At 36.6% G+C, this 18,448-nt stretch overlaps 1 protein-coding gene across 3 annotated transcripts in view; it reads left to right on the top strand.

Annotated features, from left to right (window-relative positions):
- The window catches only part of LOC130630738 (terminal uridylyltransferase 4-like), a 38,510-nt gene that overhangs the window by 9,014 nt on the left and 11,048 nt on the right, over positions 1–18,448 (top strand). For 2 of the 3 annotated variants that reach the window (XR_008982113.1, XM_057444335.1), the window contains exons 2-11: positions 11,294–11,336; positions 11,529–11,592; positions 12,455–12,565; positions 12,787–12,973; positions 13,180–13,268; positions 13,648–13,729; positions 14,795–14,864; positions 17,542–17,578; positions 18,040–18,129; positions 18,218–18,328. Coding sequence is in view for 2 of the 3 variants with exons in the window: in XM_057444335.1 (XP_057300318.1) it covers positions 11,294–11,336; positions 11,529–11,592; positions 12,455–12,565; positions 12,787–12,973; positions 13,180–13,268; positions 13,648–13,729; positions 14,795–14,864; positions 17,542–17,578; positions 18,040–18,129; positions 18,218–18,328 (884 nt within the window). In the remaining variant the exon portion in view is untranslated. Of the gene's footprint in view, positions 1–6,555; positions 6,645–11,293; positions 11,337–11,528; positions 11,593–12,454; positions 12,566–12,786; positions 12,974–13,179; positions 13,269–13,647; positions 13,730–14,794; positions 14,865–17,541; positions 17,579–18,039; positions 18,130–18,217; positions 18,329–18,448 lie in introns of those variants that run through there. The other variant, XM_057444336.1, reaches the window with a different exon arrangement.

Below are 18,448 nucleotides of genomic sequence, written 5' to 3' on the forward strand. Positions count from 1 at the left end.
ACAAAGGCAAAGGCAGCTGCGATTGTCATGTCCAGGTACCTGGATGCATATTTGACAATCTTTGCTGCTACTCTCAGAAAGAACGAGACTGCGGTACCAATCATCTCGTGCCATGCTCCCCAAGGATCATCTGGAACACGTTCTTCACAGAGAGGTACGCCCTGTTCATTGATTTCAGAGCCTCTCCTAATCATACCCTACATGGCTCTGAAAGACATTTTCAACAAAAAAGTCGATGTACGCTTCTACGTCCATCTGCTGCAGGATGCTCATTTGAATATCCTAGACGGCCGTTTCCACAGCGTAGAGTATTAAAATAAAGGGAGGGAGCGGGGAGCGCGCTAATTAACGCATTGGCCTTCTCAGGGACTAACCTCTTGTTTTCTAAGGTTGGAGGGGATGATGACGCTTAACGTAAAAGACATGATGAGGCCATCGAACAACTCAAAAACGCCCATGCTCAATGGGTACGCGATCGAAAAGCCAAGATCGACTGGTTGAACAGGCAACGAGAGCTTAAACTGCAGGCCGGGAAGAGCTTAAAGGAGTTTGACGGGGGTATGTATAGAAAATGGTTTCTATAACACTCCACATGCCCATCCTCTTCAAACCGATTAAACGCGTGCATAATGTTGGGATTATTGATGACAACAATCTCATCGGATTTTGGGTAGTTGTCTCGCATCCATCTTCTTCTGGTAGGAAGAACATGTCTTTGAACACGCGCACAGTAGTACGGAAAATAATGATACTTGTCTTCGTTTTGTGTGGTGTGTTTGCGGTGCATTATGATGACGTTGTCTTCCATATTTTGTTCTCTTGTAGGATGGAATCGGAAAAAGATTTTTGTAATGGTCAGGAGAGAACCTAATATTCTCTGGGGTGCTTCAACCTTACGTACAAGCACGCATGTTTGGACTTTTTCAACTCACCTTTAATATCCTCAAAATCGGAAATAAGGTTGGTTTCTTCATCTATCATTTTCATGTCTGATTTTTCGTTGGGTTACCACACAAAGAGCTGTTTTTCTGCCTTCGAAGGGTCTTGGGCAAAAAAGCAGTATATGATTTTTTATCGAGTTTCTCGTCGGCAGTACAGTCATCCACAATAAACAACGTCTCTTCACCTGCGAGTAACGACGACAATTTTTGGATCCATTCAAACAGCTAATTTTTGGGGTTTATTAGGAACACGTAATCGTCCTTTTAGAGTAAGGCCCTCTCAAGGTTTGTCTTATCGTACCGAATGGTAGGACATAGTATGCCTATGTTATAAATATTCCTTCTATATTCATTTTTCAGCAGATCCAAAACACGTTGGGTCTTGTTGCCGTATGAGGATCTTTTACAACGTCTAACATCATTTTATTGATAGTACCATTTTTTATCATGTATTTTCGTGATAATCGACAGACAATTGGTACATACTCACGCACCGCCGTAGTTGTTCACCAAAGACCCCTGACAGACAGGGCAGTACGTGGTCTTTCGAGTATGATATTCGAGGGGTAGGGGGTCACGCGATAGCTTACCATCAAGGCCCGCAACGCCCTACGATATCTCTTGACGAGCCACGCCTTTTTCCGAGACATAGGACATGGTCTGGGATTAAAAAAGGCATCTTGTTGGGTGTTTTCAAGAATTCAATATACCGAGGTATATACAGGTGAATAGAGTGTAAAGAAGGATATAGTTTTCATCCTGTTCGGATGCTTTAATCTCCTTGTCAATTCTGACAGGGTCTGCTTCCATTTTATTTTATTGGGAATAAAATGGAATCCATCCCTTCTTAACCGCCATTTCACGACTTGCTCTCCCTGCAAAGAAATACCCCACCATTTTAAGAACATCGTTCGTGTCCATTCTGGTAGAGGGTCTAGTTATACTCAGAAATTTCTTACCTGCCAGGGCATACCCAAAAGTAAAACCAAGATCTACGACACTATCGTAGAGAATGTGTAAATTTTTTTTCTCTTTGGGGATAATGTTACTTGTAGTCATTTATTTAATGCATTTTAAGAATGTCTATCTGAGGCTAAGTTTTGCCCTGTTTCCCCTCCTGAGGCTCAGGTGCAGAGTTGTTAGATATGCACCCAAACTTGTGTCAGACGCTAACGCCTATGGCAAGCATGGCTACCGTTCCCACATCGTAAATGTAGCCTGACTGTATGGAACAGGTCCTTGAGAAAGGCTTGACTTTAGGCTCTACAGTACCTTGTTTTTTTCTCAGTTGTTCCTTGCCTGATTTCATCAGTGCCGCCAACTTGTGACCCTGCGCAACCCTTCCTGGATGCTTTACTGGTCTTGTAATGACCTTCTCTTCTTCTTTTTGTTCTTCAACCATTTATTTTAAGTCATAAAATCTAAAATAAATCACTTCCATTTTACTACAAGATGGATGGATAAGCCTTGATCTTCAAGGACCTCCAAAGTCTCTTTATATATTGATGAAATTTCGTTTGATTATCCATAACCCGTATAGGTTGCATGTTGGTGTAGTGTAGTCTTTTCAATTGTTCTTCCTCGCTAGGATATTCTCCATCCTCCCTGTATTTTATTGGTATCTTGTGATCGAACTCCCACTACCGTCTACTCCCCCAGTTCATCCCGCCACTAAAGTGTGTTTCGATGTGCTTCATAAATGTAACAATTTCTCATCCCAGATATTCCTGGGAAAATATCTCTGTATCACGATTTAGGGCATTATGAATCCTGTTCAAAGTAAGCTTATAGTGATAACTTAGGGAATCGCATGTTAGACATTGGTGTCTTTGTTTTCTGTGCGGGCATTTGGTATGTTCTATTGACGCCCTCTTATTATCGTGGCATTTGAAGCAAGGTTGTCCGTTACGTTTTGCGATACGTTGGATTACCTTGAAGTTGTCTAGTGGTAGGGTTTGCTTACAGCTCGTGCATTTCCTGGCCCCCTCCATATTGTTTTTGTTTTGTAAAGGTAGTACTTTACAAAACTTTGGACAGATTTTAGAAAACCTCGCTATTCAAAAACGTTTACAACATTTATGAATAGCAATTAAACAACAAGCGGGCAGGTATGTATCCCGTCGTCATGCACAACTCTTTTGTCATAAAACGCCAAGAGCTGGGATTCAGAGGACTGCCTCAACCATCCTTTTCATCCCTCGTAAAGGTTGTATTTGCATACCTAACTAGGTCCTCAATCATTTTGCCGTAGAACGTGTTGCCTTTCAACTTGGCTCTTCCGCAATACGTTTCTCGGGGTCTTTATCAGCTTGTCGTCGTGCATCAGTAATATCTTCCGGGAATCATGCAAAGGGCTTACCTCGATTGTACTTGAGAAATTGGTAAAAGGCAGTCACTTTCAGCCCATGGTCAAAGTACCATTTCAGTAAGGGTGTATAGAGTAAGATCGTTTCCGATTTTAGCAATTCCGATTACGCATACCTGGAACACGCTTGCGACCCGTACTTTTCAAGTACTCCTGAATGTGATCGTGGATTTAATGGTCCGGCATTTATTTTAAGACAAACAGTGGGGCCATTTCGCTGAATTTGTCACGCAGATCTTTGGGTACCTTGATATCGACCTGCGCAAACGCAAAGAGCGATCCATCTCGCACACTTTGCGTCGCACTTTAGGATGGTCTTGCACTTGTGAGGTTCCTTGTACACGTGTGATCTGACATACATCACGCCTCTTTCGTGGCACCTACAAAATACGATCGCGGGGCTACACACCATCCCCGTCCGCAAGAGCTCGTAGGCCTCGTTCTTTGTACATTTTTCACATGTCTTCTGTACCTCTTTACAATTTTTACAAGTGTTGCTACAGAAAGAGTTTTTACACCTGTGCCGGCAACTTTGGGTTCAGCCGTAGAGACTTGTTCAACACGTAGTGCGTCCTTTAAAATATCTATCTGATCGTCGTAATACTGCAACCTCGTCTTGTCCACAGCTTCAGTGTAAGGTTGTACTCATGCAACCAGTCCATCATGGTGACGCAGCCTCGTCTGTGAAACTTCGCGCGGAATGTCTCGTACCCTTTACTAGATAGCGTGTTTTTCCCACTTAGAGGGCTTTAAAAATCCTCGTACAAGGCAGGCCCGACATAGTTCAACTTGTCGTGGCTCGTCAACCAGTCATACGGAAACATAAGCTTCTAGAGCTTACATTCCAGGGACTTGCACCAGCCGTTATAGCTCAGACAAGGAGCAAGTAAATTTTTTTATCGAAAAATTTAAACCTTGAGGTTGTAAGGAACATGTAGTCGTTGTCTTTCTTCGCCACCTTGATCTTACTACCTCCTTGCGCAAGTTCTTCGACAAAATACCACTTTATCAGGTCGATGTCGTATTTGCCGCTGTTAAAACCGATTACAACTACTTGTTTTATCCACTCGTTTCATAACTCCTGGTTCTTTTTGAAAAGCATGTCAAAATCGTCGGGTTTCGGGTACACTCTCTCGACCTCGTTCACAATGAGGGCATGCCTCTTTTCCAGCTGCTACACAAACAGTTTCACAAAAACCTTGGGATCCTCGTGCTCAATGAACGTTAGATCTCCGTTAAACTATCGGAACATGCCTCGAAAGGTATGTTAGATCGGGGGTTTGCTGGTAATTTAAGGGTGATAGGAGGGCTTCAAAGTCGAATACAATATAGTGGCGATAGGGCCTGAATTCCTTCTGAAAGTACCTCTTGATTTTGGCTGGTTTCTCACATTCCCAGGCTGTGATGAGGTTGTACCCCTTTTCCAATATCGTCCTTTCCTTAGACAGGGTTGCACTATAACGAGTCTTGTCCGCTTTGGTTCTCTCGGGCAGACAGGGACATCCATGCCACTTACAACCGTGGTTTTCATAAACGGTATTTGTGATAAGCTCATAGCCGTCAACTTTCCACTCCTTCTTACCATCACGGATAACACGCTCACCACCATTCCCGCAGAGTGCGAGATGGATGCATTCCAGTTTGCTTCGAAATGTATTCGATCCATTTTGAGGCATCGTAGCTAAAACCATTATCGTAAAAGGCCTTTCTTCCTTGCTTAGTATACGTTTCACCTCCCCCCCTTTGCGAATGATTGTCGTCTTTACACCCTCGCTTTCGTTCCTCTTATGCCGTGATAGGTTGCAGACCTTCTTAAAACTTGGCCGCGTACCTTGCATTGCCAGGGGGGGGGGGGGGGGTAGAACATCCATCTTTTTGATGAGGAAACAGTGGCTGTCCAGCATAGCAATATTGATAGTATCTAAACCCTTTTTGTCCTGCTTTTGCCCGTAAACGAGTTGCCATGGTGCCTTTTCGTAGTTTGTCCTGAGCTCAAGGACTCTAATGTTGATCTTGAATTGCTTGGCAACACCCTCCAGATCCACTAACCTTGGTGGCCTCACATCTTTACGTTTTAGTTTGGGGTCTTCGTAGTACTCCCGGGCTAAGGTGAGAGCTGGCCTTATTAGAAACTCTGTTCTTCGTTCTATGTAAACTCTATTTCTTACAGCTAACCATCTCCAAAAGCATAAGTTGTCCGTTCTGGCATCTTCACTATCCATACCGTAGATGCACCTCTTGTTTTGCAGCTAATCTAGGAAAAAGCCGCATCCCAAGAGGGGCTTACGCGCGCTTATCACCTCGATCTGTACGTGACCAAAGACAATTCTCCCTTCATATACTCCTGGGGTCTCGTTGGTCCTAACAGGTGGTAAATAAGCCTTAGTCCAAAACTCGCCATCCTCCAGATTGAGACGCTTCATTCTCGCATTCTTCAATAAAGGCTTCAATTTCGGCGATGGTTGATAGTGACCTGGAGCTCTTAGCTTTGTGGTAATCAGACACACCACCTCCACCTTTATAAATATCACAACTGAAGCTGTACACGACATTAACACGCTTGTCAATATGAGGTGTAATTTTTTTGCATAATCGAATCCGTTAGTGGTTGGTTCAAATTCTTGTTAAACACCCATGTCTTGACCGATTTCCGACTTCCACCATTTGGATATCATTTCATCGAATATGTGCTGAACATCCTCAACACCTGTGGCTTCCTTTTTCTCTCGAGGGAACATGTGCTTGAGGTCTTCAATCGCCCGATATTCATCTTGGATATCCTCCACGTCGTAGTAGTCTTCCCTTGCTTTCTCTTCGACCTCGTCGTGAAGCGTCCCGAAATTTGTTCCTTTGCCTTGTTGTAGTAGAATGCAACGGTATCTCGCACACTCTGTAGTCGATCAGCAAGAGCGCCGCGAGTTGCTGCCACCGGTGGCGACACGGTGCTATACAGTTTGTTGATTTCATTTTTAAACCAGCTCATCTCCTTGCTATAGTGACTCCCTACACTAGCTATTCTTTCCGAATCAACCAACTGCTAAAATCAATTCCCCAAAAACAAAGAAAATCCTTCCCGCGATAAACGTGGTCCCTTAATAGTAAATGCTCAAAAATTATAATGACACTGGTATGCATCGTCATTCCTGCCGGATAACAAAATATGTTTTTTATAAAGCCCCCTTTCTTCCTCCCTCCTCGCCCATCTTAACGCCCCATTCAGAATAGCGCACCGCCCCCAAAAATCTACCGCATTTTTTCCCGATGAAACTAAGTACAAAGGCATAAATGATGGCCATGCCATGGCTGCGCTCGGCTGACATTTTCTGATGAAAACGAAAGTAAGTGGCAGTTAGGTAATTAATCAATTGTAGCTTCATGCTTTCTACTCTTCTAACTTCAGCTTGGAGTGTAATTGATTGAGATCGGGGTTGACTGTATAAGGCTAAACAATACAAACGCTTATTTGATTCCATAGGATATTTTTCACAGCTGGCTCTGGTGATGATGTTTAAAATTTTAGACCATTCAAATTTTAAGCTTGTTAGTTTAAATGTGTGGTTTGTGTGTGTGTAGGCAGTTATGCACAGCCCGTTATAACCGGATACCATGACTATGGGAAATCAGGCTTTGATTTTAATCCCAACACCAATATCTTTTCGGGGCCGTCTACAAACAGTTTTCGTCTCCATTAACGGCAAATTGGGAGGGGTAATGCAATGTCCGTTAAAAATATAAAAATGGAGACAAATTTCACTTTCTCACCTGTTTTGTTTCTTTTAAGGAAAATGAAAAAAATTCAACAAATTTGAAAATGTTTCCACAGTAAAAATTCGCCATAATCTAGAATTGGTTGCTAAAAAATGTATCTCGTGTTCATATAATTCTCCACAAAGATTGTTCCGTAAAGCGCGGAGGGGGAAAAAAATTCTATTTAACGGCAAATTTGCCGTTAACAGAGGCGAAAACTAACGTAGGGGAAATTGGCAAGTCGTTAAGGGGCTTTGGGGAGGGGGTTTCCAAGTCTAGCGGGCAATTTGCCGTTAACAAAGACGAAAACTGTTTGTTAACCGCCCCTTAGGGACCTTCGAAAAAATTTTAGGCCCTGTCAGCGCGGGATATCGTTGCTAAGGGGGGGGGGGGGGCGGAGGGGCTCTGAGGTATGAAAAAAATCCACTAAGGATAAAGAAATTTCAAAAATTGTTTGTGGCCTGAAAATTCTTTGTTGTTCCATGCATAATTCCTCTTGTCATCAATTCCAATATCTTTCATCTACAAAACACGCCCATGAGCCTTCCAAGATTTATCCGAATGTGTGAATTTTCAGGACGAAAATCGGCTAAAAGAGGGTGGAGAGCAGCGAGATCCTGGTAACAGGGCCTGAAAAGAATTTTCGAAGGCCCCTCAATACAGTATGATCTTGACATACTTTTCATCAAAAACTTCAAATATATATCTGGTCTTCTAACAATGATAATTTAATTCAGATATGTTGTCAAAGATGCTAACATATTATTTTTTGCTATGAATAGGCAATTATTCCCGTCGGCAAATGTCACGTGATGCTTTTAAGCCAATACACCTTTACAATAATCCGGGAAAACTAACACTCCTTCGCAGCTTTTTTTTTAAATTGGAGGAGGTAAACATCACACTTTTAAAAGAGCTTATGAACGAGAAAACACTTTCTTTCACGATAACTTTTCTTGCCGCATTTTGTTTTTAATGAACAGTACACATATGTTCTATCTTATTATTATTAACTTTTCTTGAAAATATAAAAGAAATTGATATGAAGGAAATTAAAAACTGGAGAAAACTCGTTTTGCTCCTAACAAACTTTTTATAAAAACATGTTTTTTGCCTCCTTCCTTCAAATATTGCAAAAGAATGGAGAATAGAATAGAAAAAGCTTATTTTTGCAATGGTAAGCTTTACATTGTTGGTTAAGATGAGGTTACAAATTTTTGAATAGGGCTAATACTGTCAAAGAGACGAGCATTATTAGCCATAGGCTATGACAAGATGCCGTGGGGTGAGAGAGACTAATTGAGTAAAAGGGAGAGCATTTTGGACAAAATTCCATGAATGAATGGACTGTAGTTGAATAGAATTTGAGCCAAAAGATTTGGTGGACACAGTGGGAGGATTTATCAGACCAAGAGTATGGATCCAAGAGTCTGATAAGAATGGGAAAAGTCAACATTGAAATTATAAAGAATTGCCTTAAGAAGATTCTCATGAAATATAATGTAAAGAAAAGTTACATTTTTCTTATGAACCAATTCAGAAAATTTCAAAGAGAGCCATAGCAACGCATGTACAATTGAATTATCGTAAAGGTGTATTACGGGTCCGTATTCTCCAGGGTAGCCATTATAATTTGAGGGAAAAATGATGTTCACGCAGTCACATCTCTCAAATATGTTTTCTTACTTCAAACCTGTCATGTTGTGTAGTTTTAGGTAAGTTTCTTTTTAGCATTAGTCTTGTTTAATTAAAGATTACTCTGTGAAAGTTTAACCATGTAAGGTCCATGTTTTCTCTCAACCTAAAGTTGTAGCAAGCAACATTCTAACCAGGAGAATACTTTAAGGAGCATGTATAGCTACCAATTCAGACTTACAGGGTATTGTGTCTGCCGTAAAATGACATGTTCTAACTGCTGTATTGAACTGGGGACTCCCGTTTTTCTGTTAAGAAGCAAAATATAAGAAAAGGTATTTAAAATATATTTCTGCAACATCTGCCTAGATAAAGTTTTGTTGCTTCCCCAGCCCTTAAAATTAGCGTCAGCAATTAGCACTGCCGGCATTATTGCCGATGTAAAATATGAGGATACCGTAGTTGTGTCGGCAAAAAATAAAGCCGACATAATTTTGTTGTGAAATTTTTAAAAAACAATAATTTTAGTTTTATTTAACCTACCACTCCCACTCCTTGCAACTACAAATTAATTACATTCAATTTTCAGTAAATTAGGCCATTATCGCTAACTAAAATCATTAAGGCAACAAAAATACTGTGGTGCCATTCGATTCCTAATAGTAATAATCGGAAAAATTGTATATTGTATTAAAAAGAAGTCCAGAAGTTCTTTCTTCCACACGACACAGCAGGCAAATAGTCAGCCTTACCCTCAATTTTGTGAGGGGAGATGTTCTGTAAAGACTCTAAAAATTAGGTCTTCTGTACAGTTTTGCTTTATGTTAACTGTGGCTTTTTTTAACTGTGGCTGTAACAAGCATTTTTAAAGCATGTCACCAGCGACCTCTGCGATATACAGCCTAATGAGTTCATCTCGAAACATAAAAAGGCCAGCTGGCAGTGAACTATTGACCTAATGAAATTCGCCATCTGGAAGGTATGTCAGTAAGACTTGTACTCTATTCCCTTTTGTCATTGTCTTACGAGATCAATGCATGGAATTAATGAGAGGTCTAGCCCTATAAAAGATGAATGATGAAAAGTATTGCTAGCTGAAAAAGTTTACTATTAAAAATTTTGCGGACGCAAATAAGTTAAAATGTATCTCACAATGGCAGCCTTATTGCCAACGTAAAAAAATTCTAATTTTAAGAGCTGTTCCCCAATTAGTTTGCTTCAGCATTTGGTACTTTGCATATTTTGGCTTTATTTACACACCTTTGTAACAATGACTTTTATTTCCTGACTATCAGCTGAAATAGACTTACTTAAACACCTAATAGAAGAGAAAACAGTGGATGTTGTTTATGATTTGTAACGCAAACTACTCAAAATGTGTAGCCTGATTGTATATAATGCCATATTTTGCTAGAAAGTTAAACAACGTCGTATTTTGCTCAACATAAACCTTTTGGCAAAAAATTTTTCAAAGATTAATTTTTATATATATTTCGAACCCTGGTATATTACTAAAATTAACTAAATATAAAATCAAAACAAAATTGAATAGCCGCACATAAGTCGCAGACAGTCCTTTTATTAATGTTACTAGCAACAAGAAGCAAAGTGTAGCTATACTTAGAAGGGAGTTGTATTACAATTCTTTCTGTCTGTCCATAGCCATTTTTTGATGCAAACTTATGCATCATATATTGTTTTATGGTCATTGACATGATTTATTTGACCAAAATTTTTGGTGGCATAATTGTTAAGCAGTGAATAAAATACGCCTGGCAAGTCTGGGTGTGAGGGACAAGTGTGGGGTGGTAAGGTATCAAAACTATGTCAAGTGTGGCTATCGTAAACATGAGAAAATAAAGTGCTATTATTCTTACAATTATTTACATATAGTGCAAATATAACGTTTCAAAGTTCAGAGATATAGATAGATGTGCACATTTTACATGGCTAGCAGGGCTTGCTATGAGAGGTTACGATCGCACGCGCAAAATGTAAAGCGTGGGATTAAGTATGCACAAAATAGGATGAAATGTTTAGCCAGCATAATTTTATATACCTTGCTTTTATTAATTTTAAATTAATAAAATTAACATACAAAAATTAAATTTAGAACAGGATATAGCTAGGTAATTCTTTTTTGATATTTCCTAAATACTACTGCAGTGTTTCCGACCAAATTCTAGACTTTGTTGTTGTCGTAACACTATCCTGTGTTATAATATTTCTAATTAATATTGCAAAATAGTATATTGACTGCGCAGAAAACAATTTTTGTTAAAAAAGATTTTGTGCATGTTAGTGAAAAACACAAGTATCTTGTTTTGACATGATAACTAAATTCAGATTCATTCTCAAGGTGGTAAAGTTAAATTTTCAAATCTGATAAACACTTTCTTGCTGGTAACATATAAATTATAATCAGGTTAGGCAGCGAAAAATGTAATCACCAAAGACAGCACTTTGGAAATTGATGTTTTACGATTATCCCATATTCGCAGCATGCCAATGGATTGGAATCTAATTTTGTTTTATATGGGGCTTATTTTCACAGATTTTTAGATAATCCAAATTTTTCAATTTATATGCAAACCTCGTCTTTTAGATTCCAAGATGTATGTGAGAAAAATGTCCAGCGGGGATTTATTGTAAGTTAAATGTATTATAATTTTTTAAAGAAATTTTCTCTTATTGCAAGTGTATAAATTTTAGACATCTGTTCAAGGAGCTTCCTAATTTTTTTAAATGCATTTATTTTAGAATGAAAATTTTGCAATACAGAATTAAAAATTAAATAGACAGCTGTTACAATGTCTTTATCTAGCTAATTGTTTTTTTAGTGTAACTGAGACTGGTTTAGAAGATTTAGAAAGTGAAGAGTTCATTTTATGCTACAATAAATCTGTAGGTGCAGTTTCTAACCTTATATTTTGGATGTTTATTTTGCTTTGTTGCATTTTGTCTTCCCCCTGAAACATAAAGTTATTTTTTCATGGACTTTCAAATTTCATAAATATTTGCTTAACATAGACAAGGACATTTATGTATTTTCATGTGCTAAACTGAAAGAAGAAATCAAAATCGAAAAAGAAAAACTGACCTTCCGTATTTTCCAGTCTATAACCCATACGTCATATAACCCGCAACCCATGAACTACAAACCCCAAACCATCAGATAGCCCATACCTTTGTATAACTTGCATAAAATTTCAATATGTGTGTTTTTCTTTACCTGCATCTTGTTAACCAGAAGATTGTATGTAAAAAAAAAACTTTTAAATGGAATGAAATACAATGTGCTGTGTTTATGTTTAAAAAAGAAACCTTTTCCTTAACCCGCACCTACATTGCAAATCCTAAAAATCAACTTATAACCTGTGGGTTATATCCTGGAAAATGCAGTAGATTTTGAGTCTGTGGCAATAAGTATATCACCATCTTCTGGAACGATTAATTTTGATTTTATAATGATAAACTTTTTTTGTCGGCCATTTTGAAAAAAAGTGTTTGTATAAATAGTATTTGGCCAGCAAAATATTCTCAATTTTTTACATAAAAGTGTGTTAAGCATGAATTTACATTAAAATATGAAAAATTATTTGCTAATTATCTCAACGTTTCCATGAGGTGTTAAGAAATACACAAATTAACACAAATTGACACAAATTAACACCAGATGAAAACAAATCTTTAAAGTGTGGTTTGTGACACACCATTATTCAACTTTACCTGATGCAGCCTGTATTTTTATAACATTTGATACTAGGAATCCAATCCTCAAAATTATGAATTTCTATGTTGTGTCTGCACCAAACAAATCAAAGGTTTAAAAGACTGTATGAACCACTGGAGAAATTCAAAGCACAAGCGTGAAGCGGTAATTTATATTTTGAGTACTGTTGTTCATATGCAAATTATATGTTGTTCTTGTATTTCTGTTTCAACGGATTTTACAATATAGGTTTGGGTTACAATTCTAATTTGATCCATATAAAGTGAATTAGTCTTGTACGAAAATTATATAGGTTTTTAAATATCTGATGGGATTATTTTTGAAGCTAACTAATAATATCTTAAACAAATAAGTCATTGATTTAGAAAGCCTGCTACAACAAGATCAAGTACTTACAGAGAATTCCGCATGCTGTAACAAATGTTGAAACTACTTTATCCCAATTTATAAAAGATACTGTCAATGCTCATGTCCTGGCAAAAGACGAGTTGCTGTTACGTCAGAAGATTTGCTCGAAAGTTGAAGACTGTTTGAAAAAAGCTGGATTTAAAAGTACGGATATCTCTAAAAGTTGACAAATGCTTGCATCTTCTTATTCTCAAACACATAAAAATATATGTTTTAACTTTCACAGATATTTCAATCTGCCTGCCTTTTTCTTACATGCCACTCACAATAATCACTACTTTAGTCAAAAGTTCTTTAGTTTTTAGGTACACCAAAATGTTGTTAGATATATATATTTTTTTAATTTTTAGGCATATTTTGTCGTTTGTACGGTTCTGCACACACTGGAATAGGCTTTCATGATGCAGATATAGATATCGACGTTCAGTATGATCCTCAAGTAAAAAATTTTTAGTTGTTTTTTCTTCTCTATTTATTTTGTTTTTTTGGTTTAAAACCTTAAAACTAATTTGTGATTGGAATATTTCTAAAGAAACAAAGGCTTCAGGCTTACTACTACTCCTAAACTGGTTAACATATTTTGTTATTTGATTTCTTTATTCCATAATAATTTATTCCAATCAACTATAGAAACCTATTTTTAAAAAAAATCTACAAACCTTGGTAAAAAATCCTGCATTTACAGTACACAATATGTATATGCTGTTTATTGAAACTAATTTGTTCTATGCATCTAAACATTTAGTTGAGTGTTGGTTTACAAATTTTTAACACACAATCGTTTACTTCAACATTCGAAAACCTATATCTCTGTTTAGGAAATAGTACACAGCAAGATACCGGTCTCCACAACAGCTTCGATATATATTCAAATAGCAGAAACTTTAAAGAAACAAAGAAGTGAGTTTGATATTGTAATTGGAAGGGAAAGAAAAGCAAAAGATTTGTTTTCAATTTTTTTAACATTTTTCCTGTTTTCTATTGTAATAAAATGTGATGCTTTCTAGGAATATCAGCAGCTTCTATTTTTAATTCGTATTTTTAAAACAATAGAATTCCGTATTTCGTATTTTTAAAAATACGCATATTTTTATAAATATGAATTTCGTATTTTTAAATACGAATTTTGTATTTTCAAAAATATGCGTATTTCTAAAAGTATGCTGTAGATTTAAAATACAAAGACTTAAAATGTAATGTCTGATTAGGCATCGTGTCCGAGATCATTTCATTTTTAATACAAATTGAAACTATTCTGAAACGATTTTGAAACATTTTTGAAACTATTCTGAAATGATTTTTAAATGTGGTTTTTGCCGTATTTCATTTTAAAATCGGAAGAAAACGTCCCTGGAAGCTCCAAAAAGTTGCAGTGTTTCATTCTAAAATGATGAGAAAACATCCCTGCAAAGCTTTAAAGTTGCTTTATGTATCATCTTAAAATGACGAGAAGACATCCCTGCGAAGCTTTAGGGTTGCTGTATATCATCTTAAAATAACGAGGAAACGTCTTTGCGACTCTCTAAATTTGCCGTATTTCATTTTAAAATGATGAGAAAACGTCTCTGCGAAGCTTTAGAGTTGCTGTATATCATTCTAAAGTGATGAAAAAACGTCCCTCTGAAATCATTTGGTCAATTAAAAAACTATTAAAAACAAACTTGTAAAATTGAGTAATTTTTCTATTTAGTTTATTCAGCCACTCGATTGATACACAACATTTTTAAAAATACAAAATGTTATTTTAAAAAAATAAAATTCGTATTTCTATTTCTATAAAATACAAATTTCATATTTTCTATTTTTAAAAAATACAAAATTTGTTACGAAATCCATTTTTTAATACGAAATTTCCGTATTTCGTATTTTTTAATACGAAAAGAGAACTGGTCGATTTTCCTAGAGATCTTTGCAAATTACTACCCATTATGGGTAATATAAAAAAAAAAAAATTTTTTTTTGCAGGGCAGTTTTGCGATGTGGAGGATACATTCCATTTGAGGTTCCCATGTCTCAGGTTTACAGACATAGAAAGGTAAATGTCTATTTATGCTGGATGTGAGTTTCTAATTTTATCTTTTACAAACCCTAGATTAAAGAACCTGGTTCCTGCTGTTAGCATTTTCCCCTTCACAGTAACTCAATTTTTTGTCAGACTTGCAAGCATGGGTACATAAGAAGTGCAGTGGAAGGTTAAGCTGACATGCAGTTTGTATTCAAGCGTTGCAAAGGTGAGATTATAGAAAATGAAGTATTTCCAGCTTTAATGATGTACTACAGTGGCTCGTTAGAGATATTTGAGAACTTCTGTAACTTAGGTGATATGTTGGGCAGTGAAGGGGTGTTCGAAGAAGTGTTACTTGCAGGATAGGTTCTGCTTGGAAAAAGTTCAGAGAGGTATACTTCCTTTGTTGACTGTAGCAGAGTCTTGTCAATTGAATTAAAAGGTAGGTTGTATGAGGCCTGTGTAAGAAGTGTTATGTTGTACGGTAGTGAGACATGGGCAGTGAAGCAGGAAGATCTTGACAGTTTAGATAGGAATGATATGAGAATGGTTAGGTGGATGTGTAACGCCAGTCTGAGAGACAGAAAGAGTTCCGATGAGCTAAGAAGCAGGCTAAGTCTCCGTAGAATTAAAGATGTTATCCAGATAAGATGATTGAATTGGCTGGGGCACTTGGAAAGAATGGAAGAGGATAATTGGGTAAGTAAGTGTAGAGACTTGATAGTTCCTGGGGCAAAGCCCAAAGGCAGACCGAGAAAGACTTGGTAGGAGGTTATAAGGACAGATTTGATACAGAGGAAATTCAGTTTAGTTCTAACACAGTCTAGATCAGATTGGAAAAGGGTCATTAATATACCCCGTCCAACCCACGCTAACATGGAAAACGGACGTTTAGCTGAGAATGATGATGATGATGATGACACATTTTTAAGGACACAAAGTGTCCAGGGTGTTAGCTAGTGTAAATAGAGGCCGGTAAACGGCTTCTTTCCAATCGAAATTAGCTTTCTTCTTCCGAATGGAAGATTTTGAAAAAGCTACAATGTACTTGAAGAGCATGTTTAATTTAAAAATTCTGATGTTGATAAATGCCAGGAAACATCAAAACTACACTATTCACTCTCTATTCACTAGAGACTTTACAAGATTTCTATTAATATTTTTGAAATTTTTAGTTTAATGTGCTTTTCAGAATTGTTGCTGTCTGCCTTCTATGCCATGTCTTGATTAAGAAAGTTTTAGCAATCCTTACCACTCTGCCGGTAACCAAAAAAGTTCAGCTCAGATTTACACTATTCAAACTCAACAAACTAAATGCTTTGTCATTATTACGTAACTTATATTATTACGCAAGTTATATTATTACGCAACTTTGAAATCAACTATTTGAATGTTCTTTGTTTTTATTTGAAAGAACACGTTCTATTTGAGATGTGAAATTTGTTAATGTAGCGAAAGTGAGTTACGTGTAGTGAAAAGTCATGTCACATAATTCAAAATATTGCGTTGAGTCTTTGAAAACAAATAAAGTTAAATCAAAAAATATTTTAACATTATTTGAACAAGTTGGAAATAAATGCAGCGTAGAAGTGAGTGAAGTCTTCGGGCGATGTTTTAGAAGAAAACGCACTGGGAAAGGCTGTTTCCAGGCATCTGAGAACATGGAATTTCAAAATCTTATTAGCCTACATCAGCGCTATTTTGCAATGATAATTAACGCTATAGTGTTATCTCATGTTAACGCTATCACATTAAAGTGGGCTTTTTCTAGCGTTAATTAGCATTATTTCTTTTGTACTTTGTAGCGATATAACGTTAAAATTTAACGCTAATTTGTTTGTTATCAAATTCGCCTGGATAGTCACATTGCTACAAGCACCGACCATTGTCCTGTCAGGCTTTACGAAATATTAGTAACCAGCCACACACAAGTGAAAGAAATTAGTAACTGTTTTATCTAGCTTTTGTTTCAGCCTAGATTTAAAAACCTTTGGTATTTCAATTGGCCTTTGGCTAAAAATGCAATTGGGAAAAGTTTTCTCACGTTGCATCTAATTTTTTACAGAGTTAAAAACTTAAGTTGCAGTAAATCCAAAATCTGAAATCACTTTGCCAGAAAACCAGCCATTTCAACACTTCTGAACAAAGACGTCTATCTATGTTTATGTTTCTCAATGAAGTGGTCTCAAAAACATCGAAAGTTTAAAATCATATGACACGGCTTAGAGTAAGCAGCAAGAAAATGTCAGAGTTTGTGAAATAGCACAAGCACTACATCCAATTCATCATCAAGAAATGTTGATAATTTTAAATTCATGTTCGATAGTGAAATTCAAATCGAATTTTTTTTTACCAAAACATGACTTTTACAGCCTTGTCAGAAGGAAATAATCCTGGTTTTTATAAACACAATTAAAATAGGTATTTTTTAATAAATGCAATATAAACTGTTTTATCTATCTCATCCAAGAATTATTAACCTTGAGCAGATTGACCTCGTACTTTTGACCTCAGGTAATATTTCTTGGTATAGATAGACGAAACAGTTATATTATATAATACATATAAATATTGCGTTAAAAAAAATCATTATTTATTAATCTGTACTTTAACCAAACTCCCTTCCTCTGACAAGTAAAACGAAAGAAAGGGATTTTTAAAGTATTGAATTTTTCAGATAATATATGTATTTTTTGATATATTTTAGTGGACTTCACTGCTGTATCTACTCCAATTATTCAAATGTAAGTTAATTGCCTTTTGCATCTACTATATTTATCAACTTGAACTAACAGAGGCAATTGATCAAGCGACTAAGGAGTTAATGGAACAAATTATTGCAACACTGGCATGCGACTGAAGTCAACCAATCAATATTTTTGATTAGTGTTTATCATAGTGTGGTTAAGAACCATCAGCAAGGTTATGTTTTTTTAAGCGTCCTACATGAGTAACAGATTGTTTTCTGCAGCAGAGATGTTGTTTTGAATTTTTACAGCAAAGCACACAGGCAGATCGAAAGAGAATTGGCAGGAGGTTATGAGGACAGACTTGAGACAGAGGAAGTTAAGCTTAGATCAGATTGGAAGAGGGTCATTAATATACCCCTACCAACCTATGCTACCATGGAAAACAGACGTTAAGCCAAGAATGATGCTGATGATGATGACAGTGCAACTATGTATCTGTAATTTAATTTTTACAGGGCTTCCATACATCAGATCTTCTCAAAAGTTACGTGGAGCTGGATGACAGAGCAAAATCACTGTGTTCATTTTTTAAACTTTGGGCAAAGGTAACATCAATATTAAACAAGTCAAGTTTAAAAAATCTGAAATAAATTGTAATCAAGTAACTAAGATAAGATTTCTTATATGTTATAGCTTTGTAAATTTGACGACCCAAGGCTTTGTGGTTTATCTCCATATTGTTTTTCCTTGATGGTGATCCATTATTTACAGCAAAGTGTACCACCTGTTTTGCCAATCATTAAGGTATTGATGTATTTTTCAGTGTATATAGAAAGAATACTTCATAGAAAAAACAGAATTTTTAACTCTGAAAGTTTAGGTTCTTTCAAAATGGTTACCTTGGTGTGTTGACTATGAAAAAAG

The sequence above is a fragment of the Hydractinia symbiolongicarpus genome, chromosome 2 (genome assembly GCF_029227915.1).
Source record: "Hydractinia symbiolongicarpus strain clone_291-10 chromosome 2, HSymV2.1, whole genome shotgun sequence".
NCBI classification, from domain to species: domain Eukaryota; kingdom Metazoa; phylum Cnidaria; class Hydrozoa; order Anthoathecata; family Hydractiniidae; genus Hydractinia; species Hydractinia symbiolongicarpus.